Raw genomic sequence first — 26,743 nt, 5'->3', positions numbered from 1 at the left:
AAGGCCTTTCTCCTTGGCTTGCAGGTGGCCACTTTCTTGCTGTGTCTTCACATGGTTGCCCTTTGATCAGTGTCTGTGTCCTGGATGGACAACAGCCCTACTGGATTTGGGCCCATCCATATGGTCTCATTTCACCTTAATTACCTCTTTAGAGGCCCTGTCTCCAAATGCAGTCCCATTGTGAGTTATTGGGGGGATACAATTCAGCTCATAGCAGAAGGACAGACCACATTTTGTCTATCCATGTGTCACTGGTTGGAGATTTGGCTGCTGTTTTATGTTCCGGCCAGCAGGGCATGGATTCTAGTTTCCCCATATCCTCACCAAATATTTTCTCCAGTTCTGTGGTTGTCTATTTTCTTGATCTTATACTGTGTCATTTTTGATGTAGAAATTTCACCCCCCACCACTTTTTTTTTGGCTGTGCTGTGTGGCTTGCAGGATCTTAGTTCCCCAGGGCTTAAACCTCCACCCTCATCAGTCCCAACCACACAGAGTCCCAGCCACGGGACTGCCAGGGAATTCCCTCACCTTTGCTTTAATTCTCTCATTTGAGTTCTTTTTCTCTTTATTTGTGCGATTTTGGGGGATGGGAATGTGTATATGCATGTATATGTATGGTTTTTTTAAAGAATATCTTTTTTGTTTTTAAAATTTGGTAACTTTTTAAAATTAGTACTGAGATTATAAAAGAATTCATAGTTTGAAGGAAGTATTAAGCATGCCTGAGTGGTATGTGTTCAGAATTTATACTTGACACAAGTATGGAAGCCATGCAAATTACAGAACATCTTGTATCATATTACTTTATGTTATTTTTAAGAGTTGAAATTCATAGCTTGGTTCAAAACCAAGATTGTGGCGTTTATGATTATAAAGTGATTTAGTTGTGTGTCAGTTATATACTGTGTGCTCAGAAAGTCATGTCTGTCCACATAGTTTATTATTTTATACACTTTGATAATATTTATGCTATTTTAATGGAAAATCTTGTTCTGAATCTTTCAATGAGAAATTTTGCTACCTGGAAAAACCCTTCGTCCACTAATTTATTTCTACCTCTCCCTGATTTTGTCACCTGCTTCTGCTAGCAGCAAGCCTGATTGGTGTTTGAAGTCCAGTGCAGGTTGGGTGATTGGATTGGGGCACTAGTTGTTACCCAGGAAGACAGCTGGTGGGTTCATTTCACTTGAGTTTCAGGTTTGTCCATGGAAGTAGCCTGTTAGCAGGTAATGCGTCTGGAAGGGCACCATGGCCCCAGGATGAGGACATGGTGAGGTTGGTTTAATGTGCTTGGAGTGAGGTTACTGTGCCCTTTCCATGTTGCCCTGTGCTCGCTGCCCCTGTGGGTGAGGCTACCCGGCACACAACAGTTCTTGCTCCCATAGGAGCCTCTTCGGGGCTGGACGGCTGCACGTGCTTCCCTGCCTGGCTCCCACTGTGAAAGCCGCGGGGCTGCTGCTCTGGTCTTTGTGCCGGTGTGGGCCTGTCCCTGTCCCCAGACTGGTCCCAGGCTTTGGGAAAGGAGCCCGCAGGAGTGCCCTGGGGAGCAGTCCAGTGGTCACACCAGGGGAAGACCAATAGGCCCTATTTCTCACCTGGCAGGCCTGGTGCTGCTGCAGGGTTCTCTGCTTGCTCTGTGCTTGGGTGCCGTGGGAGTTGAAGCGTAGCTCTGGGGTGGGTCCAGATCTTCAGGGGGCACAGCGGGCAGCAGAAGAGTGCTCGGGTGCCCAAGCAGTGAGGGCGGGGCTCTGCCTGGGCCATGTCATGGGGAGGGCCCGGGGCAGGGATGCCTGCCGTCATCTGGGCAAAGGGAGGATGGGGCCAAGTTCCACCCCTCCCTGGTGGGACAGCCCCTTGCTGGGAGGGCACCACCATGCCTGACGGTCTGCCTTCACCCTTGGAGGGCAACGTGGGAGGTCACTGGGGCAGGCCAGGCAATGTGGCTATGTGAGATGCTTGACCTGTGGTTGAAAGTCTGCCGTCCACACTCCCCTGTCACAGCTCTCCAAGCCGGTGACCCAGGTGATTAGATGAGAGAAGAAAACTCTTCAGAGAACTTGCCGTCAGCCAGGTGCAGGCGTGTCATCAATCAAACATGAGTGACCCATCGTTTGACATTTACCCTCCTTCCTTGTGGCCGTCTGACCCTGGGCCAGGCCTCCAGTCCAGTGACCCTCAGCTCGGTGAAGGGGGATCTCTGGCAGCCCTCCAGTCCTGCCAGTCCTGAAATTTGTGCCTTGGACATTCTTTGGGCCAGTGGCGGTCTGGGCACTGTGGCTAGGAATCCAGGGCTGTGAATCAGTGGCAGAACTGGTCCCTGACTTCCTGGTTAAGCCTTTAATTCTCCTGAACGCTTGTTTTTGCTTCTTTCAAGTTGTTGTACTTGGGCCACTCTGTCATCAGCCGTGGGCGTTTCCTGCGCCAGCGGCACAGCCTCACTCCCCTCCTCCGTTCCGCCCCCTCTCATGCATGGCCTTTGGCAAAGGGACTGGATGGGCAGGCACTGAGCCCCCTGTGCTGTGTCCTAGGCAGAGGGCAGAGAGATGGAAAGAGCCTGTGTTATCTTTCCCCGAGGAGGGTTATTCAGAGATCATGAGAGTTTAATTTGACAAGAACCATTACTTAGGTGGCCTGAAAAAAAAGTTCTGTAGACTGAGGCCAGGCAGGCCCTTTGGGGAGCCAGTACCCCCTGTGACAACTGAGAACCAGGAGACACTCTGGCTCTGCTGCAACTGCGAAAGCAGGGGAATGATTTTGTCTGCCGAGGCTGGGACCTCCCCCTGGGGGTTCACATCTCACCTCAGTTCTAGGGTGTTGGGAGAGTGTGTTCCTTGTCCCCAAGTCCTGGCCCCTGGCATGCATGGTGGGCACCTGGACCAGGTGTGGGAGGCACCGGTGAAATGGTTTTGTGCCTGTGTTTTCCCAGTGACAGCTTCCCCTGGGTACCCTTTGGCGTCCTCTAGTTCAAATTTAATAAACCGCAGCTGGGCGAGGAGAGAGCCCCTGTTCAGTGGCATTGCTCCAGGCACTGTGGTGCTGCTTGTCATCGCTGCTGACAAAGTGACAGCTGCTCACGCACAGCCCTGACTCAGCGGGAAGTGTGTGCTGGCCGCAGGCTCTCTGCAGGCGGGTGGCCCCGCGTTGGGTCCAGCGGGGACCAGGTGTGGGGGCCGCCTGCTCCCTCCTCCTGGGATGTGCTTCCTCCTTGCAGATCGGGGAAGTGAGGCTGCCGGGAACTTTGAGGAGGTATGGTATTTTGATCTTAGAGAAACTGTCTGAAAATCTGGGCTTTCAGTGTCGAAATTGGTCTGTCAGTGGAAGACTATTTTCTCTCCGAGGGTTATTTCTAAGCAAACAGTTGTATTTGAATTTTAGCATAGTCGAGTGATGTTTCGGTTTAGAAACTTTGTTTTCCCAGCTAAGAGTTAAAGCAGTCAGTTTCCACGGTGGCCATGGAATCAGTCACCTGCAGAGGTTTCTAAACGTCCAGGTGGCCACCCCAGGCTGGAGACCCGCCTCAGCAGGCAGTTTTGCCGTGTGCTGTGGGGCATGTGGGTTGTGACCAGCTGGGGAAGGCTCTTCTCCTTGGTGGTATGACTGGGATGTGGGGGCCGGTCACCTGGATGGAAAGTAGCTCCTTGCTTTCTCATGCTCCTCCTTTGGGGAGGCTCGTTAATGTGTTTGGAGATGCAAGGATTGGACCTTAATTTCTTGCTGTGACTTTCCAATAGTCCAGGGGCCTGTGGTGAGAGAACCAAACCGCAGTTCTGCCTGTCCCTGTGCTTGTATTGTCCACAGAGTGTCCAGGCACTTGCCATATTTACAGATCAAACTCATGGGCACAGTTACTTTAAGTTAGGCGACAATCCAAAGCTTTAGACCGTCATTGATATATATAAAACTTGGAGAAGCTGAAAGATTGATGATAGTAAGTGTATTTCAAGAGGGGTAGTAAGGTGTCTGTTATCCTTCAGTTATAAAGAAGATTATGTTTGTGGGAAACATTAGGGAAATATTGCCAGGAGGAATGGCTTAAGCAGTTTAAAAAATTTCAAGGGATGTGTGTTGTTGGAGAAGGAACGAGAGAGAGACACTTAGGTTCACTCAGTTTTGTACCTACTGTGTGCAATGCATCTTCTAGATAGTGTGGGCAGGGAGGCTGCTGTGGACGCTGGGCTCCACGTGCTGGCACCCTTGATGCATGCCTGAGCCCCCTTGAGGGGAGTAGGCAGTTAAGTGGGAGACCTGCATTCACCCGGAGGTGTGGTCCTCAAGCCTTTCAAGTGCTGATTCACCTTCAGGGGCAGTTCAGTGAACTAACATGTAACATAGCGCCATCGGGTTTAAATGGAGAAATGTCTCTGTCATGTACACATCCCAGTTCTCGACGCTGGAAGCGCTCCGCAAGTTGTTTCTTAGGAGCATCTTAAGTGAAGTAAATGCTCCCCGGTGTCCCTGCTCTCCCTATGGGGCCTTCTTCATAGGCTCATTTCTTGGAGAAAGTGAGTAGAAGATGAGAAACCGTCCACATGCCTTTTAACTTCGTTTGCTCTTCTGGGCCTCTGTGAAAGGATCCAGCATTTTGATTTCGTGGCAAGTGCAGTTTGTCCTCAGAATGTAAAACCTGCTGTGTCCTGTGCTGACATCTTACCTGGGATGTCACCCTCACAGTTATCGTTCAGCCATCTTTGTTCACCTTCCGCAGTGGGCACACTTCCTGCCCTTTTTCAGTAATTCTTTGAGCCCCTGAGTGTGGCACACGGCCCTATGGGTGCTTCCTGACAGAGGTCCAGCTGTTGGTTCCTGTTCTGGCCTGCTCAGAAACAGCTGGCCCCAAGAGAGTGGCTTCAGGGAAGCTTTGTCAGTTTGCCTTGTTGTTTGTTTATCATTTGTGTGGATGGTGGCAGCAAAAAGGGTGCAAGTCGTCCTGTTTTCTGGGCCTGGTGGTAGGGAATCTGGGAACCCCATGATTTCTGTTTCCTCCTTGGAGGCCCTTCATCGCCCCCGAAGGCTCAGTTGCTGTCTCGTACTCGACTCGTGTTCAGCATCATCTTCGTAGCCTGTGGAAGTCGTGTTTCATTTGACAGGATCAGCAGCTCGTTTCCCCTGCGCCAGAGAGCTGGTACCGTGGAGATAATCTGTTTACTCAAAGCTGGCCCCACCACGGTCAGCAGGGCCAGCCAGCACTGAGTTGTCTCATGGTGTGCAGACCTGTCATGCTACCCTTGGGGATGGCCACACGTTAGCCGTCCATGGGGCAAGGTGTGGTGGGGATGTGGGCACAGGCCTGGGAGGTCAGTTGCTGGGCCACACTGGTCAGCCCCTACCCCCAGTCATGGCGAGTTAAAGATCTTAACACCCTGAAGTTCGTCCTGGGGCAGGGCCTCTGCGGCAGTACCATAGTGGGGTTCAGATTCTAGAACCAGCCACCACTGTCCCCTTCGATGCTTACTACACTGAAGAGAGGAGGTGCTTTTGTTTCCATTCTCTTGATACCTTAGTACCTATCTTATTTTAATTGATTTTTTTTAAAAAAGACATGTAATTGTCTCTTAAAATAGGAAAGATACCCATTTAGGTTATTTTACAGTATAGTCCAAAAAGTGACATTTAAAAACATTAAAATTTTAAAGAAAAGCACTCTTGATTGAAATCTTTATTAAGTTTTGAACACCTGGAATCATGTAAATCTGTGTTTTTGTAGTCGTGTTCCATTGTGGAAGGTCACGGAAACCGGCTGAGCACACTGAGTCCAAGGTTACTCGAAGGGTTACTTGGAACCATCTGGTTTAGAACAGTTTGTTTCTGTACCAGGTGGATACCAGATGTATAGTATAAACAGTCTAATCAGGAGTTCCGTGGAAAGTGTACCTGCTTGTCCAGCCTCGTGGAAACTTACCATGGTAGTCACAGGGGCATTTCCTATATTGGGCACTTGCTTTTTGAGTCAGTACCTTCCTTAAACCTCTTGGGAGCCCAGGGAGCTGGAGGGGAGGAAAGAGGTACCTGATGTCACCTGGGTGGTTGCTCTGGTAGCACAGGTGAGGAGGAAGCCACGGCTCAAAGGTTGTCAGTTACTTGGCTTCATTGGTATTCTGCCATGGCCACTCCAAGGGTAAGGTAGGGGTACCACTCTGGGCTGGGGCTACTGTTTGGGTAGGGGGACTGCTGTGGGCTGGAGGAGGACCCCTGTGTGTGTGGTGGGTTACCACTGTGGGAGGACTTATCTTCCTGTGGCCTTGGCTGATGTCAGATCTTTTTTTTGTTTTTGGTCGTTCTTATTTATTTTTATTGAGGTATAGTTGGTTTACGATGTTGTGTTAACTTTTTAAAATATTCTTTCCATTATGGTTTATCATAGGATATTGACTATATAGTTCTCTGTGCTGTACAGCAGGATCTTGTTGTTTATCCTTTCTGTATGTAATAGCTTCCATCTGCTAACCCCAACCTCCCACCCCCTTCTTCCCTCAGCCCCTCTCCCTTGGCAACCACAAGTCTGTTTCTCTATGTCTGTGGGACTGTTTCTGTTTTGTCGGTAGGTTCACTTGTGTTGTATTTTAGATTGTGTCGTATTTGGATTTAGATATAAGTGATGCCATGCTAATCTCTGGATCGTCCCAGGTTTAGTCTGTGTGCTGCTGGCCAAGCACCCAGATCGTTATAAGCATTTACTCTTCTTTGATTTGGCCTCTTCTCTGATCCATGTTCCACACAGGAATGGTTCCTGTTAATAAATGGAGCATATGTGTTTGATGTTGAGACGGACCCCGCTGTGATCCTGTCTGAAGTGTCAGACTCCTGGGACCCACGCTAGCTGGTGGACCCCAAGGAGCAGTCATCCTGGTCCCAGGGTCCTTCACCTGCTCTTGGCCTAGTGGCTAAGCGGTGCCCTCTGAATAGTGGAAGGGGTGAAACCACATTTTGAAGTGTGGTGTTGACTTTGTTAATGATTATGAAGATCATGAGTGATCATTACGGACGTTTGGGACAGTGACGTGAAGCAGCAGCTGAGGAAACCTGGAATCTCGCTGCCTGGAGGTCGGCACTGTTGAGGTTGTGGCAGGTGGGCACCGTGGGCTCTCAGCGTGATGCTTGGGCTGGCTTTGCAGTCCAGGGGCTGGGCCTCTCTCCGTACCTCGGTTCCCCTATCTCCAGGATCAGTCGGACAAAGGCCTGGCCCATAGTGAGTGCTGGTTTTCACCAGTGTCACGTGAGCCATTGATGGCATGCAGCCTGCTTGAGGGTCCTGAGTGTCCTCCTGTCATTACATAATCTTTGGGGAGCAGCGTGAGTTGCATCGAGTGGCTCTGTTCTGTTTAAACAGCACCCCCGTCCCATCATGGCAGGGTTTATTTCTGCACTTCCGAACCACGGTGGCAGCAGTGCAGCTTCTGTGACAAGTTGGGGACATATGCCAGGAGGCCCAGGCACACAGGATCAGGGCCATCTGCCTACACTGCCCTCATCACCTTGTTACCCATTCCTCCTGAGTCCATGGTGAGTGGCTTGAACACAGAGCAGTTCCCGCACTCTCCCCTCTGGACAGGTGCCCTGTGGATGGGTCATAACCACAGGGCCTACTGCATCAACACACAGGTCTGGAGGTTTTGTTGAAAGTCAGGTTCTGCTCGTGTGAGCTTCAGAAATGGCTCTCTTGTCCTTATTTTTAACATTCCTATTTTTTCCCCAAGTTTCCCCGTCTGCTGTTTCTCCCCTTTTTAGGTTGGAATATTCACATGATATATGTATGTGAGTTTTTTACATGTAATCGCCATCACATCTTTATCCATCATACCACACTTAACCTTGTTTGTTATTCGCTTTAAAACTTTCTTGAGTGTATTGATCCGCCAAGGTTTGAGATGCTTTATGTAGGAATATTCGCTAATCTCTTCCTCTGGGCAGGTGGTGTGGCAGGAGCTGCCCTGCACACCGAGGGGACAGGGTGCAGGCAGATGGAAGAGTAGGTGCTTCTTGTTTGCCTCAGTCTTGCTTTGCGATTGTATTACGCATTTCACAAGGTCCTGCCCCAAGACTATAGGCTCCTGCCCTAAAACAGTAACTTCCTGCTGTCTTGCCGTTGTGTTTCTCTTTTGAGGAGAGCCTTTATCTGTGGCTAAATATGCATCCCAGGAAATCCTGGACTGCATGCTTCACACTGGGACCTCTCATGTTTTTATGGTACCTGGTGAGGGGAATGTCCATTTCTGGCCTCTGGATAGCTGAGCCTTGCCTCTCAGCCGCAGTACCATGGGCAGTGGTGGGGGTGGGGGTCTTGTTCACAGGGAGGACATGTGGGAGGGCCCTTGGACCAGCGTGGCCACATGACTTTCCTGCGGAAAGGGAGGCAGAGGGCTTCATGGGTGCTCCCCCGTGGCAGGGTGAGTGTGCTGGGAGCACCTAGGGGAGAGGGGAAAGCAGGTGGTGCGCGGGCCAGGTGCCCACCCCAGCAACACAGGATGCTCCAAGATCCCACTCCATCATACCTGTGGAGATGAGCCCTGGCTGAGGTCTCCCAGGGTCTGGGGCGGGCATCCCTCACCCTCCAGGGAACACCAGTACCCAAGTCTGCACTTCCCCCTGAGTGCAGAATGGTTGGTGCTGTGGCTCACAGTGCTGCCCACAGGTCAGCCTTTGGGATAGTTTTTTCAGATGTCCTGTGGGAACTAAAAACTAAATGTCTGTGGAACCAGATTTTCTGTCCGTCATTTCCTTTCCCCCAGCAAATTCAGCATGTTTTTTTCTGAGCAAGTTGGACTGCATTCTTTAGGAAGGTATGATGGCTGTTTGTACTGGTGGCTGAAATAGAAGTTCAGTGGTGCTGGCCACACCTGCTCCCGGGAAACTGGTGCTTTCCTGGGCTCAGACCGGGCAGGCAGGCTCACGATTTGAGTGTGGCTTCACAGGCAGTTCCATCATGTGCTGAGGCTCAGGGGCATCTCGGGAGATTCAGCCAAATGCGTCTGGGAGAAGTCATTCTAGTACTACTTGGGAGATTTTGCGCAATGCATCCTGGTAGATACTGAAGTGCATAGGGGACATGGCTCAGTGATTCTGGGAGACTTGCAGTGATATTCCTTATGTGATGAGTTTGATTTTGAAGTAGCATGTTGTTCAGTTGCTCAGTTGTGTCCAACTCTTTGTGACCCCATGGACTGCTTGAATTAGTATAATTCATTACTTATCAAAACGTATAACTTCTGAGCTGGCTGTATGGTGATTATTTTTTAAGGATGCTGCAGAGAACCTCTGAGTTCCTCCTGACCCCTGGATGTACATCTGTAAAGCCCCCCACCAAGTGGGGACTTGGTGCTCTGAGGGTTAACTTATTTCTCTCACCTGAAGGCTGCTTTGTCCTTAGGCAATTGGCGTTATACAGATGACATGCTGTCTAGAGAGAAGGGTATTTAAATTACATTGCTGGACTCTGGGTTGCCAAAAGGAAGCCCTCTGGGGAACCTTATATATTTGACATGTATTTGCAGTGTGTAATTGGAACCGTGAGAAAGGTTTTTTGTTCAGTGCGATTGAAGAGTTTCCTTATTTTAAACCTGTTGAATCTGGAAAGAGCTGTTAGTTTTTGAATTTTTTCCTCTGATAGTAACTTCTTATAGAAGTTTAGGGCAAAGACTGTGTCTCCTTCATATACCACCCCAAAGCTCAGTAATTGTTTCATACCCTGCGTGGACTGGGGCTGATCTGTCTCTTGTCTTCCTGTCCCTGGATATCAGAACTGGAAGCCCAGCTCATCCTTTTGCACAGAAGAGCCTTGTGATGAAGGCCCGAGAGGTTGGGGGCAGCCACGGGCCCTGCCCAGGAGCAGCAAAAGCAGGCCAAACCCATCCTTCTACACCCCCCGGGGCATGGTACTTACTATCAGCTTCGGATGAATTGGCGCCGAGAGCCTCATTTTCCAATTTTCTTATTGAAGAAGCCCATCATCTCGCTTTCTCTCCGCCTGAGCTGTTTTACTTTAGGCGAATCAAATCCCTTTTCAGTGACCGCGAGGCAAGGGTCCCAGCATTGCTGTCAGTGGCCATGTAGTCCCCTCTCAGACCCTGGTCCAGCAGCGAGGCCTGTGTTTATTGCTGGCAGCACTTCTTCCAGTCAATCCTAAAAGAAATCGGTTCTGAATATTCATTGGAATGATTGATGATGAAGCTCCAATACTTTGGCCACCTGACATGAAGAACTGACTCTGGAGAAGACCCTGATGCAAGGAAAGATTGAAGGCAGGAGGAGGAGGAGACGACAGAGGATGAGATGATTGGATGGCATCACCGAACTCGATGGACATGGGTTTGAGTAAGCTCTGGAAATTGGTGATGGACGGGGAGGCCTGGCGTGCTGCAGTCCATGGGGTCGCAAAGCATCGGACACGACTGAGCAACTGAACTGAACTGAGTGCTTCTTCACTTGTACTTGGGCCTCAGCCACTGGTGTTTGTGGCAGGTGTTATAGAGGGGTCGTGGGAGCTTTCAAGAGAAAGAATTTGAAACTGCTCGTGCCGAGAACTGGGGTGGGACCCATCAGGGGAGCTGCAGCAGCCTGGCCGCATGGGTGGATAGGGCTGGCAGTGAGGCCCTGAGGCCCAGGCGGGCTCAGGTCTCTGCTTCTCTGACCTAGCTGCGTGGATGCAGAGCAGTCCAGAGCCTTCGTGTCTTGAGGGCCAGTAGCTACCCGAGCACATCACATGGGCACGTGTGGGTGCCAGGGACCAAAGTTGGGGTTTGTGGGGGCCACCGTGCTACACAGAACTCAGAGCGCATGCTTTGTACTGTTTTTTTTTCTCTCAAGTAGGGCTGAGCCTGAGTGCAGCATCTGGCTCCCACTGCCCTCTCACAGCTGGCCTCCTTCTGTTCCTCGAGGCAGAGAAGTGGGCCAGATCGCCCTATGGTCGGACCTCCGAGCGTGTCGATTTTCCCGTCAACAAATGCCAGTCAGCCGTGCGAGGTCTCTTACTGTGCTGAGGCAGACCTCTGTTAGTGGGCACAGGTCACAGTGTGTGTTCCTTTCTTTTTGACTGGTTGACCTTAGGAGCCATCTCGCTCTGACCCCGGTGTCAGGCGCCCCCGGCCGCTCAGGGGCCTTGGGGGCCAGCCCGTCAAGGGTGAGGCTGTGTCCTTGTGGAGGTGGGCTTCTCCCGGGGGTCCCTGAGCATTTCTTAGCGTAGTAGTTGGATGTGACGTCCACCTGAAGTACATGTGGACAGGACTGACCGCTGTCATTCATAGTTGTCTGTTTGGAAATTGATTTTGTCCAGTGGACCGATAAATTGGGACTCAGCAGTTAGCATCCAGATTTCCCTCAGGCTATAGAGTTGCTGAACGGTCTTCCCCAGAAGTGTCTGGGCAGCTGGGTAAAGTGGTGATTTTAGAGAATGTGGCGAGGCAGTGACACTGAGTGTATACGGTGCGTCCCCTCACGGTGCCATAGCCTGTTCGTTTTGACATGCGTTGGGCCGTGAATAGGCTACCCTCTTAACACAGAGTATGAGCAACACTAGAAAACTAAAGAGTAATTCCAGGTGAAGTAGAACTTCCCCAGGTAAGACAAATGAAGGCCAGTTTTAAGCATTACAGCTTTAGTTCAAATTGAGATAACAATTTTTAAAATGGCTAATTAGATTTAACTACTTTATCTGAAATAGCTGTGGTAGTGTCCACTGGTTTGGTCTGGCATTTATACATGCTTTGTATTTTTTTATTTTATTGAAGTATGATTGATTTACAATATCGTGTTAGTTTCAGATGTATAGTGCAGTGGTTTAGTTTTACATGGGTATACACACACATATGTTTTTCAGATGTTTTCCCCCTAAAGGATATTATAAAATACTGAGTATTTTATCTCAGTATTTTATCTCATGTTGGTTATCTGTTTTATTTTTATTTTATTTTAAAGTTATTATTTATTTTTGGCTGCTCTGGGACTCTGTTACTGTGCTTGGACTTTTCTCAAGTTTCAATGAGCGAGGGTGGCTCTCTGGTTGTGGTGCGTGGGCTTCTCATTGTGCTGGCTTCTCTTATTGCAGGGCACAGGCTCTAGGCACACGGTCTTCAGTAGTTGCAGCATGAGGGCTCTGTTGCGTGGGCTTAGTAGTTGTGGCACACGAGCTTAGTTCTTATACTTTTAAACCCCATTTGTTTAGTCACTGAGTCCAACTCTTTGTGACCCCATGGACTGCAGCATGGCAGCATAAAACTCTATGCATGAGTGTTATGTATTTTATTTTCTTTCAAAGTAATTTACATGTCCCATCCGGAGAACGCAATGGCACCCCACTCTAGTACTCTTGCCTGGAAAATCCCAGGGACGGAGGAGGCTGTTAGGCTGCAGTCCATGGGGTCGCTGAGAGTTGGACACGACTGAGTGACTTCACTTTCATGCATTGGAGAAGGAAATGGCAACCCACTCCAGTATTCATGCCTGGAGAATCCCAGGGATGGCGGAGCCTGGTGGGCTGCCGTCTATGGGGTCGCACAGAGTTGGGCACTACTGAAGTGACTTAGCAGCAGCAGCAGCACATGTCCCATCACTTCATGGGAAATAGATGTGGAAACAGTGTCAGACTTCATTTTTTTGAGCTCCAAAATCACTGCAGATGGTGATTGCAGCCATGAAATTAAAAGACACTTGCTCCTTGGAAGGAAAGTTATGACCAACCTAGATAGCATATTAAAAAGCAGAGACATTACTTTGCCAACAAAGGTCCATCTGGTCAAGGCTGTGGTTTTTCCAGTGGTCATGGGTAGATGTGAGAGTTGGACTGTGAAGAAAGCTGAGCGCCAAAGAATTGATGCTTTTGAACTGTGGTGTTGGAGAAGACTCTTGAGAGTCCCTTGGACTGCAAGGAGATCCAACCAGTCCATTCTAAAGGAGATCAGTCCTGGGTGTTCATTGGAAGGACTGATGCTGAAGCTGAAACTGCAATGCTTTGGCCACCTCATGCGAAGAGTTGACTCATTGGAGAAGACTCTGATGCTGGGAGGGATTGGGGGCAGGAGGAGAAGGGGATGACAGAGAATGAGGTGGCTGGATGGCATCACCGACTCTGGACATGAGTTTGAGTGAACTCCGGGAGTTGGTGATGGACAGGGAGGTCTGGCGTGCTGCGATTCATGGGGTCGCAAGGAGTCCGACATGACTGAACTGAACTGAATAGACAGTCATGTCCCTTCCCATATACATGAAGTACATGAATATGATAAACTTAATAGGCAAATACCATACAACTTCAGCTCCCTTAAGCAGTACAATGTTCTTCCCAGGGGTCTTAAACTCACTCGTCTCTGTATATAAAAAACTACATATGCAGTATTAGAAACTCAGTGAGAGGTTTCAAAATGGAATCAGAAAGATAATCTGTATGTACTTCCAATTATTTTAAATATCACAGATGATTTACATAATTAAACATCTCTGGGTTAGTCCTGAAGTTAGCACAGAGTGACCCTGGGCTGGCTTTACTTTGTCATCCTAGTTCTCAGCCCTAAAGCTCAGCGAGGTCACGGATGCCCTCTGAGCGGAGTTAGCGCACCTGTGTAATGGCGTCCATGCTCACTTCCAAGCTGGTGACTGCTTTTGGCCAGAATTAGAAACCCACGTATTGTTCATGGTCCCCTTGACAGCAGGACTCTGGGGTCAGGCACTCTTTCCTCACTCTCCGGTGTCCTGGGTGACATTCATTGCCCACCCTCCTCTCTCTCCCCTGATGTGCCAGCCCCTTCCCTCACTCCTGGTGGCCCCTGTGTCCCTTTGCGTCTCCTAGGACCTGGCAGCATTCCTTGGGTGTGGCCGGCGGGCATGTCTGTGCCATCCTCTAGGAGTTTAGGGGCAACTTTTCAGAAACATTTTCGCCTGAGTCGAGCTGGTGGACTCGTGAGTGACTTCCTGAGCAGGTCATGAGTTTCCGAGTGACTTGTGGGGGACCGTGGTGTGTGTTGCTCGCACCAGGCTCTGCGGGGCCAAGGTGCAGGCGGGGTGGTGTTACAGCGGGTGCAGTGTCTCTGGAGCCAGGAGTGCTGCTTCAGGGCCGCCTCACAGTCTCTCTCCGCTGTGTGCAGTTGTTCCCGTGATCCTGAAGGCTCTGACATACGAGGAGAAGCGGGGAGCCTGCAGCGTGGGCTCCAACGTCCGGGACGCCGCCTGCTACGTGTGCTGGGCCTTCGCACGTGCCTACGAGCCTCAGGAGTTGAAGCCTTTCGTCGCGGCAATCTCAAGGTAAAGCCTGTTAAATGATCCTCCAGTCGCTTTGGACTAGTGACAGCATTGGCTTGCCTGCTTCACTGTCTGCTCCTGTGCAGTAAAAACCAGCACAGCCTCATGAAGTCGGAAAAATACCTTTTCCGTGGCTTCCTGGGCAGAGCATTGAGGGCAGTGGGCTGTGCCAGCCACGTGGGCATGGGCCCCACTTTTAGGAGCCGATGTCTGTGCCCGGAAAAATTTGAAAGAGATGTGTCCCCAGTATAGTGATGTTAATTTTCTCCCTGTCTCCTGTTAGACTGAAGTCAGTCCCTTTGACGTGAAAAGGGAGTTCAGCTGTCCACTTCCGGTTGTTGGTTCCGTGTCACGCTGGAGGAGGAGCTGAGCACTGGATTGGTCATTGTTGTAACACCGACCTGTCCACTTTTACTCAGAGATGGATTTTAATATGCTCTCCAGTCCTGGAAGCTACCTCTCTCCAAGGAGGTGCCCTGACAGGAGTGGGAGACCCTCAGGCCTCAAAACATATCCACAGGGCAACTCTGTCTCCTCCTCTGGCCAGTGCATAAGGCTCCCCCATGGTCTGAGCACTAGCAGCGCCTGGGGGAAAGCCGCAGGGGACGGGGGCCACTCGAGGGTCAGGAGAGGGTTCTCAGGCTCGCTTACTGCTCAGGTCGCGTGGCCAGACTGTATCTCTCAATCTTGACCCTCACGTGAAGGGAAGGCCTGCAGAGCGGCCTGGGGATTCTGATCCCTGCTCAAGGAGATACACTGCTTCTTCCTAGGAAGTCGTAAAAGTGTCTGACTTCTCCTGGCCATGTCCACCATGGTAGGGGCAGGAGGGCAGTAGGCTCCTGCAGAGGCTGTGGTGGGTGTCTGCGGCCTGAGGCCTGGCTGCTGAGACCAGGCTGCCCGTGCCTTTGTCCCCTGCTCCTGCCCTCACATGTGTTCCCCACTCTCTTGTTGGTCTGCAAAGGTGAGATTGTTTGCTGTTTACTTAATACAGCTTCCTGGAGGGTTCTGCCTACTGCTTTCTTGCTCTGCTCCTCAGCTTTTTGGAAGCTGCTTCTGTAACTAGAATGAAAGCACAAGGTGTATTTTGCTCACTGTTTCAATCAGCAGTCACAGCATGATGAGCCTCTAGATGGGAGCTGTCTCATTCACAGTCGTGGCTTCTCACTCGGCCAAAGTCTTGTGCCCAGGGCCCAGGAGGGTCCAGCCCTGCAGCTGCCGCACTGCCTCTGCTGGAAGCTGACATGCCCTGGCTTCGGGGGACCTGGCTTCAAAGGGTCATTCCCATTTCAGAGTGAAATCATCTCGGCAGGCTTCTTTTTTCAGTTTAACCTTTGTGGCTGAGAGCACCGAAGGTTGCAGGAACCTGGGCCCCTCCTTTCTCTGGGGACTGTCTTTGGCTCAGCCCAGCCAAAGAGAATCAGGACTGAGGGCTGAAGGGTCCGCAGAGACACTGGGCGCAGAGGTGGGTGGCCACCACTCATAACGTCCTCTGCTTGGGGCAGAAGCTTCTCGCCACCCCACAGGTGAGAGCATCAGAGTCACAAGACCTCATCGCCAACTTGGAGAGACATAGTGTGAAGGGCCCTGAGCCCTGTGGGCACAGATGAGCCAGAGAGCAGGGTTCTGTGCAGGCCCTTGACTTGGGAACGGAGGCTTTTTCAGCCATGATTGCAGTGTTCATCTCAGCAGAGGTTTTGATGCAGAGTGCCAGCTAGTGAGGGTGCGCGGGAGGGCTGGTGAATGTTAAGCCTGGCCCTCGTGTAACGTGTGACCTCGAAACATGGTGTCCCAGTGTGGGCGATCCTTCACAGACCCCCATCCGGTTCTCCAGGAGGCCGAAGGGGCACCGCACATCTTACTCCAGGGTGACCCCTGTTACTCAGAAAAGGGAAGACCCTGTCTGGTGAAGGGGTCACATCCTGGAGCTTGCGCCTGTCTGGAGAGGGTGTTGAGACCAGTGACCCCACTGGGTAGAGGCCTCTGGGGCCACCCTTCAGGGCACGGGTGATGCAGGTCTGCTTGCAGCTGAGGGCCTGAGCAGGCCCTACCAGGGGACCCCAAGGGCTCTGGAATGTTGAGGGGAACGGAGTGGAGTTGGGTGATCAGGATGCCAGGCTTCCTGCTGCTGCTAAGTCGCTTCAGTCGTGTCTGACTCTGTGCGACCCCATAGATGGCAGCCGACCAGGCTCTGCTGACCCTGGGATTCTCAAGGCTTTCTGAGGCGGGATTTATTTTAAGAAGTGGTGCTTGGGTTGAAGGATAGATCACAGCTTCAGGGACTGGTGGCGACGTCCATCCACAGAAACTCATGTGGTTCACTCAGGGCCTTTGATCTTGGGGAAGGCTGAATTTCCCTGACGTCTTGGGCACGCCCAAGCGATCACTGATGAGTTTACACTCACCGAAAGCGCAAGCTGGCAGGGGAGCCCAGAGACTCCTGCTTCACAGCCCTCCTAATTTCTCCTAATTGACCCTGGAGTTGGTGCCTTGTGGAGTTTCTGCTCAGAGGGGGCCCCTCTCGTCCCCATCCCCTTCCCCTGCGCCCATCCCAGGACTGGATTGGCAAGTGCCCATTGGAGCTGTGCCTGGCAGCTTTCTCAGTCCAGTTTGGCAGGTTCCTAGGTAGCCTGTGCTCCAACCCTTCCCGGTCCATCTCCATGGCAGGCCTGGGGGGTGGAGCGGGTAGGCTGGAGAGTGAGTCATGGTGCCATGTGAGCCTTCAGGACGCTGCTGGTGCTCGCCTCCCTGCCTCAGGAGTATCGGTTGGGGTGTGTCCTTCGAGATCTGCCTCCCTTGGTTTGTAATAAGTGACCACATTTTAATTGTCAGCTTTTAAGCCCATTCATCCTGGCACATGATAAAATCTTGAGATCTTCAACTGTACTTTCACAAACTCTTCAGTTTGGATCCTGCAGAAGTAGACAGTTGAGATCAAACTATAATTCTATAAACGAACTAGACACATCTGACGAAGAGAGTCAGGTGGTGGTAATAATGAGGCAGGACTGGGCTCAGCCCACACAGAGGGAGAGGTCAGAGTGTGGCTGGCCCCCAGCTCAGACAGCCAGGCAGGGAAGAACTCGGGTCAACCGCCCACCTTCCTAGAGGAACGTGAGGAACTGTCCTTTCCTTTCACCTGTGGATATATGCTCACCATCTCTGTTTTATAAATACCCCAAAGAAAGTTTTTAGGTCGGTATACAACATTGTTTGAATTGGTGTTGGTCGATTTTGAAAAACCTGTATTTCCTAAGTGTTATACGCAGATTAAGAGAGAGAATAATTATTTTGTGGATGAGTTAATGGGGCTTCCTGAGAAGCCAAGTGTAATTTCGGGACAGAGAAACAAAGTGACAATGGCAGAGGATGGTCGTGTATTATTTTGAAATTACCTTCTCACCAGTAATCAAAAACTAATTTGCAAGAATAAAAGGGAAAAAAAAAAAAGAGCCCTGTTGCCAGCATATGCGTTGGTTGTCACCTTCTAGCGATTTCCTCACCTGAAACTCTTTTGTAAGCCGAGCTCCTGTTGACATCAACCCTGCAGGGCCCCTCCCGTGCTAGGGGCAGTACCCGGCTCAGCCTCGTGGAGCAAGCTGGGCGAGCAGGGCAGCGTGGGCAGTGCCTGGGGATTGGCTCCCAGATCTCTTCCTCGAGGGCAAGATTGTCCTGAAAAATCAGGAAATGGCAAGCATTGCTCAAAGCTACGTCTTGTTCCCACTCAGCGTTTCTTGATGGCAGGCTTCCAGGGGGAAGATAACCTTTTTTGTTTCTTGAGAAAAATGAAGTGGCAGTTACTGACCAGAGTGTTCCTACCCGTCCACCTGTTAGGTCTCCCCTCAGCCTCCATTGTAGCTCTGCTGTGATTGAAAGCACTTTGCAGATGTCTTGTGTTTCACCGTCATGTCAGATGGCTCCTGAGCTTTGGTTCTTCTGATTTAGGGAAAAATTTAGCCACAGGCGGGTCTTGCAGTTTATTCCCCAAATAGTGTGACTTGTAGCTTTTAAGCATGGATGGGTAAGAAATCATCCATCTTGATATTTTGAAAAGCATATTTTGAAATGACATTTTGATATTTTAAAATGACAAGGTTACTGTTACTCAAGGTAAAAAGGATGTTTTGTTTTTCATTGCCACGAAAATATTATACAAACTAACAAAAATTGAATTTGGGGTAAGATCTGCTCTTTGCTGTACCTGCTAAAAGCCAGTTGCTGCTGTACCTGCTAAAAGCCAGTTGCCTGGAACTCGGAGCAGGTCTGGGCATGCAGCTCCCCTGACTCGGACAAGAAAGAAAATCCCTTTCTGTTTGACATAGACCATCCTTCTGTGTTGGGAAATCCTGGTGAAGTATCACCTGAACTCTCCTAGTGAAAGCAAACAGGTGAAGATACCGAGTGTTCCAGGCCTAGTGGCTGCCGTGTGCTCAGAATGGTCCTTGCCGCTGCAGCCTGGCCCCTGCACCACCCTTGGAAATGTGAAATGAGACCGCAGAGTCATGCTCCTCCCTGTTCTGCTGAGGAAAACTTCACAGCCCACGGGACATGGGGGCCCTGGGGGAATCTCTCATGTTTATATGTAACCAGTGTGGTCACACGTACTGTTATTTGAAACATGCTAGTATTTCCAGATAAGCCAGTTTTGTTCTGAAAGTGTGAAATCAGAACAATTTTCAAAATTTAGTCCCCATCAGAACAGTATTAAAAACCCGCTACATTCACAGAGGTGTACATGGTGGACTTGCTGAGTTAACTTGAGTCTATACTGAAAAGCTGTGCTTTCTGAGTGGTTTTGTTATATTTGTCCTACTGTGTTCTGTGAAGGCTGGTAGAATGTGGATAAAGCAGTAAATATTTTAAGCCATTTACTTACGAATGCAGAAACAACCTGATGGAGGTTTGTGGGGCCATCTGTAGTACCCCAGGGTCAGGTTCTCAGACTGTAGCCAGTGCCGGCCCTTTGGTAACCGGTCTTTGGACAAGCCTCACCCTGCTTGTCTGAGTCGGTGGCCTGGCCCCGGGGCCCTCGTGAGCTGTGGGAGTCTGCTCCTGTGACTACAAGGCCAGGGTGTGCTCACCATGAAGGAACAGGGGCCTTGTACCCAGAGGCAGACCGCTGCTTGCCATTCAGGGGGCTTTCTGCTGGGGTTCCCATGACACACAGTCTTTCCAGGAATGACTGCTGTGTGGCTAGTGACCGCAGGAACTGAGCCAACTGGGCTGGGCCTTACTGCAGGGGTGAGGGGGTGCCCACCGACCCACCTGAGGGCGAACACAGAGAGGTGTCTGCAGGTGAGTGTAAACGGAGTCACCTGCAGTGAGTGCCTGAGCTCGACCTGGACGACCCCTGCTGCGCCCCTCATAACTACCAGGTAAGCATGGGGAGTGTGTGCAAAGAGAGTGAAGTAGATAGAGCCCCTTGTCCGTGGCTGGAGGCGGTAATCCACACATGATGAAGCTGGGAAGGGCCCTCAGCACAGGGGTTCATTACTGTTATGGCTCGATTACAACATAAACATACAGTCTTAAAGCCCAACTACCTCCATTCGGCACCACAGGGCAGGCCCCCCAGGCAACCTGCATGGTGCGGCACGTGGCACAGAGTGGAACTTGGACTTGGCTCAGTGGTCTTGGCTGCACCAAGGTTGAAATTGGGCTCAGCCTGGTCAGGGCCAGTGTGTCCACAGCTGGGGGTAGCCTGGGGGTCGGAGGGGTTTGGTGTGTAACTTAGCAGTGACATTGCAGGGGTTATGGTGGCCTGTAGGATGGCAGGTGATTCTAAGTTTTTTCTCTATTTTTTTTTCATTTTCTCTTATTAATAAGTGTTCAATAATTTAAAAATTGTAATTTAGGACAAATAGATTGACAGGAAATTTTAAGAATTCAGTGTGTAATGTGAACTTCTGGTAGTGTTGGCTGGACCCAGAGTCAGTAAAAATATGTCCACATATTTCTTATGTCAGATATTAAAGGAAAGTGGGAATTCTTGGTTAGTATATTTTCCTAGAATACATATGATCTTATGGAGGTGGTGCTGGTAGTAAAGAACCTGGCTGTCAGTGCAGGAGATGCTGGAGACACGAGTTTGATCCCTGGGTTGGGAAGATCCCCTGGAGGAGGAAATGGCAACCCACTCTGGTTTCTTTACCTGGAAAATCCCATGGACAGAGGAGCCTGGCAGGCTACCGTCCATGGGGTCACAAAGAGTCAGACACAACTGAGGTGACTTAGCATTAGCATTTATTCATATGTAAATATAATACTTAAAATTCCATTGATGATGAGAGTATATTTAGAGTAAGACAACAAATATATTTTCACTGAGAACAGTCGCGTGTATATGTTAATCTCAAACTCCTAATTTATCCCTCGCCACCTATCCCCTTTGGCAACTGTAAGTTTGTCTTATATGTCCATGGGTCTGTTTCTGTTCTGTATAAAAGTTTATTAGTACCATTTCTTAAAAAACTTACTTATTTTTTAATTGAAGGATAATTACTTTACAGAATTTTGTTTTCTGTCAAACCTCAACATGAATTGGCCATAGGTATACATATATCCCCTCCCTTTTGAACCCCCCTCCCATTTCCCTCCCCATCCCACCCCTCTAGGTTGATGCAGAGCCCCTCTTTGAGTTTCCTGAGCCATACGGCAAATTCTCGTTGGCTTTCTATTTTACAAATGGTAATGTAAGTTTCCATGTTACTCTTGCCATACATCTCACCCTTAGTACCATTTTTTTACCCTCTGTGTGAGTGGTATCATATGATATTTGCCTTTGCCTTACTTAGTTGGTAATCTCTAGGTCCATCCATGTTGCTGCAAAAGGCGTTACGCATACTACTGTATGTAAAACAGTAAACAGCAGGACCTCCTGTGTGGCACAGGGAGTTATACTCAGTATGTAACAATAACCTGTAAGAGAAAAGAGTCTGAAAAAGAATAGATACACACCTGTGTGTAACTGAATTACCTCGCTGTACACCTGAAACGAACACAACATTGTAAGTCAACTATATTTAAAAAAAAAAAACAGTAGTTTTATAATTTTTGGTTATTGAAAGATCACAGAATTATGTGTCTTGGTCAGTTTAATGATTTCTGAGATTTTGTTAACAAAAGCATTTAAGATGTTGAAATGGAATCAATTAATCTTTAAATGGTCCCGCTAAAGTCAGTGAATTTCCTTTAGTGTTAAGCTTAGTATTTTTTAAAAAACATCTCATCTTGGCTATAGTTTATAATATAGTAAAGAGTTGAGAGAGGAAAAGGAAATCACTCTCGATTTCCTTTATTAAAGGAAAAGGTTCTTCCCTTTAATAAGAGTTTTGCTGAAATTAATTTCAGCTTCATCTAGTGAAAGGACCCCAAGTACTAATACTGGATCTTTAAAAATCTTTAGATATTTAGTTGCTTTTCAAAAAAAACTTTTAAGTTTGAACTAACTTTAGACCTAAAGAAGAATAGCAAAAGTAATAGCAGTTCCTGTAAAAGCCCTTCATCAGCTTCCCTGAATGTTGACTTCTCACAAAGGAGACCAAAGAATGAGCATTGTGTGGAGCCAGTGGTTAAACCGCAGCAGCTGTTTGGTGATGTGCCATCTTGGTGTTGAATTTGGGGTGTGTCCCAAACTCACTGCCCCCGTTGAAGTCTATAATGTTTAAAAAACGGTAAGCATTTTGGGGGTGCTTTGAGAGTCTGTAATAACTCTAGTTTTCACACTCAGTGCCCATCAGCTATTGTGCTAGGCCAGTAGCGATGGTGGTGGTTTCATAGGAAAACGTGTCCCTTCCGCTTTCTGCTCCTTTGTTGACTTACATCAGTGTGGACCACGGCTTGTCTTCTAACACTGTGGGTTATTTTGTTGTCAGATTGCAGTGCGTTTAGTTATTGGGAGCAATTTCGGGTTGGCTTCTGTGCCATTTTTCTTTTTTTTTTTTCTAATGGTTTCTCAATTTCTAGCACAACAAGATGCCCCAGGCTTTTCTTTTTCCCTTGCCTCAGCCTTAGAGTCACCCACCTCCAGGAGTCCTTGTTCCTCTTAGTGGAGAATGGTGTTTAGAATCCAAGACCTGGGTTCCACGCCCACACCCACTCCTACGCTACCCTTTGTACCTCCAGCCTGGCCAACTGTGTGGACACCTGCGATTCCAGCCCAGGCCTGCCTGGTCCCCTGACCTCCTTCCTATGCTTAGTACTTCTTCAACCTGGCTCCCTCCCCAGCATCTATGTGCAGTGGTTTCAACACTGCTAACTCTCCCCTGTGAAAAACACAACCGCCCAGGGGAGAGTGCTCCTCTGTGTCCTCCCCGTCCATTGAGTGGGGTGTCCCTGGCTAGCACAGGCACATTTCCACTGTCCCAGGGGCCACGCTTCCTATTCTTTTTAATTTGCATTTCGGAAAATTCACTTGTCATGAAAAGCTTTTGACAGATTTGTAGAGTTGGGTCCCCCAACTTCAGTACCAAACAGAATGGCTATCAGACAGGAGGGTAGCATCCCTTTCAGGAGACCTCTGTGTATCCGGAATAACCCCTTTTCAAACATTTCCTCTGGGGGCTGATAGGAGATGCCAATTCACAAGTCACATCTAGCAACAGCGCTCTGTCCCCAGTTTGTTTTCTGTTGTTGCTGAAGCCAAGTGGGCACTTGAGCTCCTCCTGGTATGTCCCTGATGGTTGAGGGTGATGATGTAGCGAAGGGAGGTTTCAGTGAAGCTGGTGGACAGTCTGAGCCCGGGGGGGCTTCCTTCTTACCGACCATGGTCAGAGTTTGACCTGGGGAATAGACCCCTCAGAGCAGCTCTCTGCTTGGCTGCCATTTCTGGAGAGGTGCAGGGCTTATCGCTGCTCTTGCTGGCCTCCTGGGCCCTCTTGTTTCTCTGTACCTGTGGTCCTGCCCTAGAAGGCCCGTGCATGAGGCCACCCTCTCTGTGACCCCGCTAGCTCTGGTGGAGTTGGGGTTGGCCGCCCCCGCTGCCCTATGAGCATATCTTCCACCGAGGCTGCGAGCCATGGACAGGCTCATGGGCAATGGAGGTGGGAGACTGTGGGGTCAGCGTCCCCGGGTCTGTGGAGAGTCCCTTTCATGAACTTCCTCCTCTCTTCCTCACAGCGCACTGGTGATTGCCACTGTTTTCGACCGAGATGTAAACTGCAGGAGAGCAGCCTCTGTAAGTTGTCCTGTTTGGTCCTTTTCTTGAGGGTGTGGGTGGCTCTCACCCGTGACCACCTCCCCCAAGAGGCTGTTGTCACCGGCTTGTGAAGCAGGAGCGAGGCCTGGGGGAGGGGGGCTCCCATTCCCTCTGGGTCCCAGCTGGGGAGTGGGCTGTAGCCGGTGGCGGGCGGGTCACGATGGGTTGCTGGCCTCCAGGCGGAGATGCAGGGGGATCCCGGAGGGGCGAGTGTGCAGTGGGTGCTGCTGTCTGAGTGAGTGTGGGGCCCGGGATCAGTGTTGCAGCCGTGCCCTCTACTTGTGGATGATGTGGAATTGCGACCTCTGTCCTCAGATGTAGGGGCTCCATCAGGTCACAGAGCTCCCCATGGCCTGCCTGCTCTCTGTTCTCTGAAGTACGTGGGGTCCTTGAAACTTTGTGTTTCAAGCAAAAGTTTCCCAGGAAAGCCCAAGACCTTGTCTGTGTCCTGCAGTTTCTCTTTTGTCTTGAGCATCAGTAGGAAACCTAGTGATTCCTTGAGAAACCTTCACGTTTGTGCCTTGGTATTTTTCCCCAGGCAGTAATTGTAAGACTCCTTGAAATACAGTAAGACTCTTGTTAAATCTGTGTTTAAGAGTTACTTTTTGGGGAGTTGCCTGGTGGTCCAGTGGTTGGGACTCTGGGCTTCCACTGCAGGGGGCCTGGGTTTGATCCCCAATATCTTTGCAAGCTCCGCTGCGAGGCTTTAAAGAAATTGCCTTTTATATTTTCTTTCTGTTTATTGGAACCTAAGAACTAATTTTGGGAAGCAGTAATAAAATCAAAACACTGATGCTTTTATATCGTAGGGAAGAGGTGGAATAGAAGAACAGAATTTTTTTTTTCCAAGTTACAATGAAAATCGTTTAAAATTAGTGGAAGTTCTTTGCATTAAACACCACCTAACTGACCCCTCCTTACTTCATGGCAAATGTTTCTCGCAGTGAAAGGTGCTTCTGTTTGAAGCTCATTTGAAAAGGTAGGGATTGAGTACCTAATTATTGGGGATGAAATTTCTCTTATCACAAAGCTGCTTCCTTGTGACGATGTGTTTGGTCCTTTTGGACTCCTGTTTGTGCTCTGGTTTTGTGCGCTCCACGGGACACCACACCCACTGACCTGGGGCCTTCTCCTCTGGCGCCAAGGTGTAGGGGGCGCTATGAGTGTGGTGAGCTGCCATCTGCGCTCTTGTGGTTTGGATGCCTTTTTGATGAATCAGTGGATCTTGGCAATTTGATCTCTGGTTCCTCTGCCTTTTCTACATCCAGCTTGAACATCTGGAAGTTCATGGTTCATGTACTGTTGAAACCTTGCTTGGAGAATTCTGAGCATTACTTTGCTAGCGTGTGAGATGAGTGCAATTGTGCGGTAGTTTGAACATTCTTTGGCATTGCCTTTCTTTGGGATTGGAATGAAAACTGCCCTTTTCCAGTCCTGTGGCCACTGCTGAGTTTTCCAAATTTGCTGGCATATTGAGTGCAGCACTTTCACAGCATCATTTTATAGGATTTGAAATAGCTCAGCTGAAATTCCTTCATCTCCACTAGTTTTGTTCGTAGTGATGCTTCCTAAGGCCCACTTGACTTCACATTCCAGGATGTCTGGTTCTAGGTGAGTGATCACACCATCGTGGTTATCTGAGTCATTGCAAAAGCAAGAGAGTTCCAGTAAAACATATACTTCTGCTTTATTGACTATACCAAAGCCTTTGACTGTGTGGATCACAACAAACTGTGGAAAATTCTTCAAGAGATGGGAATACAAGAACACCTTATCTGCCACCTGAGAAATCTGTATGCAGGTCAAGAAGCAACAGTTAGAACTGGACATGGAACAACAGACTGGTTCCAAATAGGATAAGGAGTATGTCAAGGTTATATATTGTCACCCTGCTTATTTAACTTATATGCAGAGTACATCATGAGAAATGTTGGACTAGATGAAGCACAAGCTGGAATCAAGATTTCTGGGAGAAATATCTATAATCTCAGACATGCAAGTGACATCGCCCTTATGGCAGAATGTGAAGAAGAACTAAAGAGCCTCTTGACGAAAGTGGAAGAGGAGACCGAAAAAGTTGGCTTAAAACTCAACATTCAGAAAACTAAGATCATGGCATCTGGTCCCATCACTTCATGGCAAATAGATGGGGAAACAATGGAAATAGTGACAGACTTTATTTTTTGGGGCTCCAAAATCACTGCAGATGGTGACTGCAGCCATAAAATTAAAAGATGCTTGCTCCTTGGAAGAAAAGTTATGACCAACCTAGACAGCATATTAAAAAGCAAAGACATTACTTTGCCAACAAAGGTCCGTCTAGTCATGTATGGATGTGAGAGTTGGACTATAGAGAAAGCTGAGCACCAAAGAATTGATGCTTTTGAACTCTCTTGATGACTCTTGAGAGTCCCTTGGACTGCAAGGAGATCCAACCAGTCCATCCTAAAGGAGATCAGCATCGAACTGATGCTGAAGCTGAAACTCCAATCCTTTGGCCACCTGATGGGAAGAACCAACTCATTGGAAAAGAGCCTGATGCTGGGAAAGATTGAAGGCAGGAGGAGAAGAGGACCACAGAGGATGAGATGGTTGGATGGCATCACTGACTGAGTGGACGTGAGGTTGAGTAAGCTCTGGGAGTTGGTGAAGGACAGGGAAGCCTGGCGTGCTGCAGTTCATGGGATTGTAAAGAGTCAGATGCGACTGAGCAAGAACATACAGTGTGACCTTTAGGACTGCCTTTCCTGCAGCATGATTCCATCTAGCCAGGCCTTGGCAGTACTGGCAGCCCCTGCTTCTGGCCCATCCCTGGCTGAGTCGTGTCCCCTGTCCGGCTCTGCACAGCTGCCTGAATTGTTTATCTCCTGTTGGGCCTCTGGGTTGTTTCTGCTTTAGACCTATTAAGAATTAAGCTGCTGTGACCATTCATGTACAGGTTTTCGTGTGAATACAATTTCTATTTCTCTGGGATAAATGCCAAGAATAGGATTTGGGGGACATATGGTAGTTGCACATTTAGATCTGTATGGAAGGGCCTTGCTGTTTTCCAGAGGGGCTGCCCACTGTAAACCTGCTCTCCATCATCTGTCAGGGAACAGTTTTTCTACGGCCTCCCCAGCATTTGGTGGTGTCATTATTTTTGTGTTACTTTGCTTAGATGTGTGGTGATAGCTCACCGTGGCTTTAATTTGCATTTCTCTCATGGTGATGCTCGTGATGTTGAGCATCTTTTCATGTGGCATTTACCACCTATATCCTCTTTGGTGAAATGTTGGTTTGTGATATTTAACCACCAATGCTCCTTGTGTGCTTTTGGTAGGT

At 49.2% G+C, this 26,743-nt stretch overlaps 1 protein-coding gene across 1 annotated transcript in view; it reads left to right on the top strand.

The window, feature by feature from the left end:
- The window catches only part of TBCD (tubulin folding cofactor D), a 145,736-nt gene that overhangs the window by 67,338 nt on the left and 51,655 nt on the right, over positions 1–26,743 (top strand). Inside the window, exons 14-15 of the mRNA XM_055408246.2 lie at positions 14,073–14,229; positions 23,341–23,398. Of these exons, the coding sequence (XP_055264221.2) occupies positions 14,073–14,229; positions 23,341–23,398 (215 nt within the window). The remainder of the gene's footprint in view (positions 1–14,072; positions 14,230–23,340; positions 23,399–26,743) is intronic.

The sequence above is a fragment of the Moschus berezovskii genome, chromosome 20, assembly GCF_049115385.1.
Source record: "Moschus berezovskii isolate FMDL1 chromosome 20, NW_MosBer_1.0, whole genome shotgun sequence".
NCBI lineage: Eukaryota > Metazoa > Chordata > Mammalia > Artiodactyla > Moschidae > Moschus > Moschus berezovskii.
Note: the sequence above shows the minus strand (reverse complement) of the source record. Positions and strands in the feature narration are given on the sequence as shown.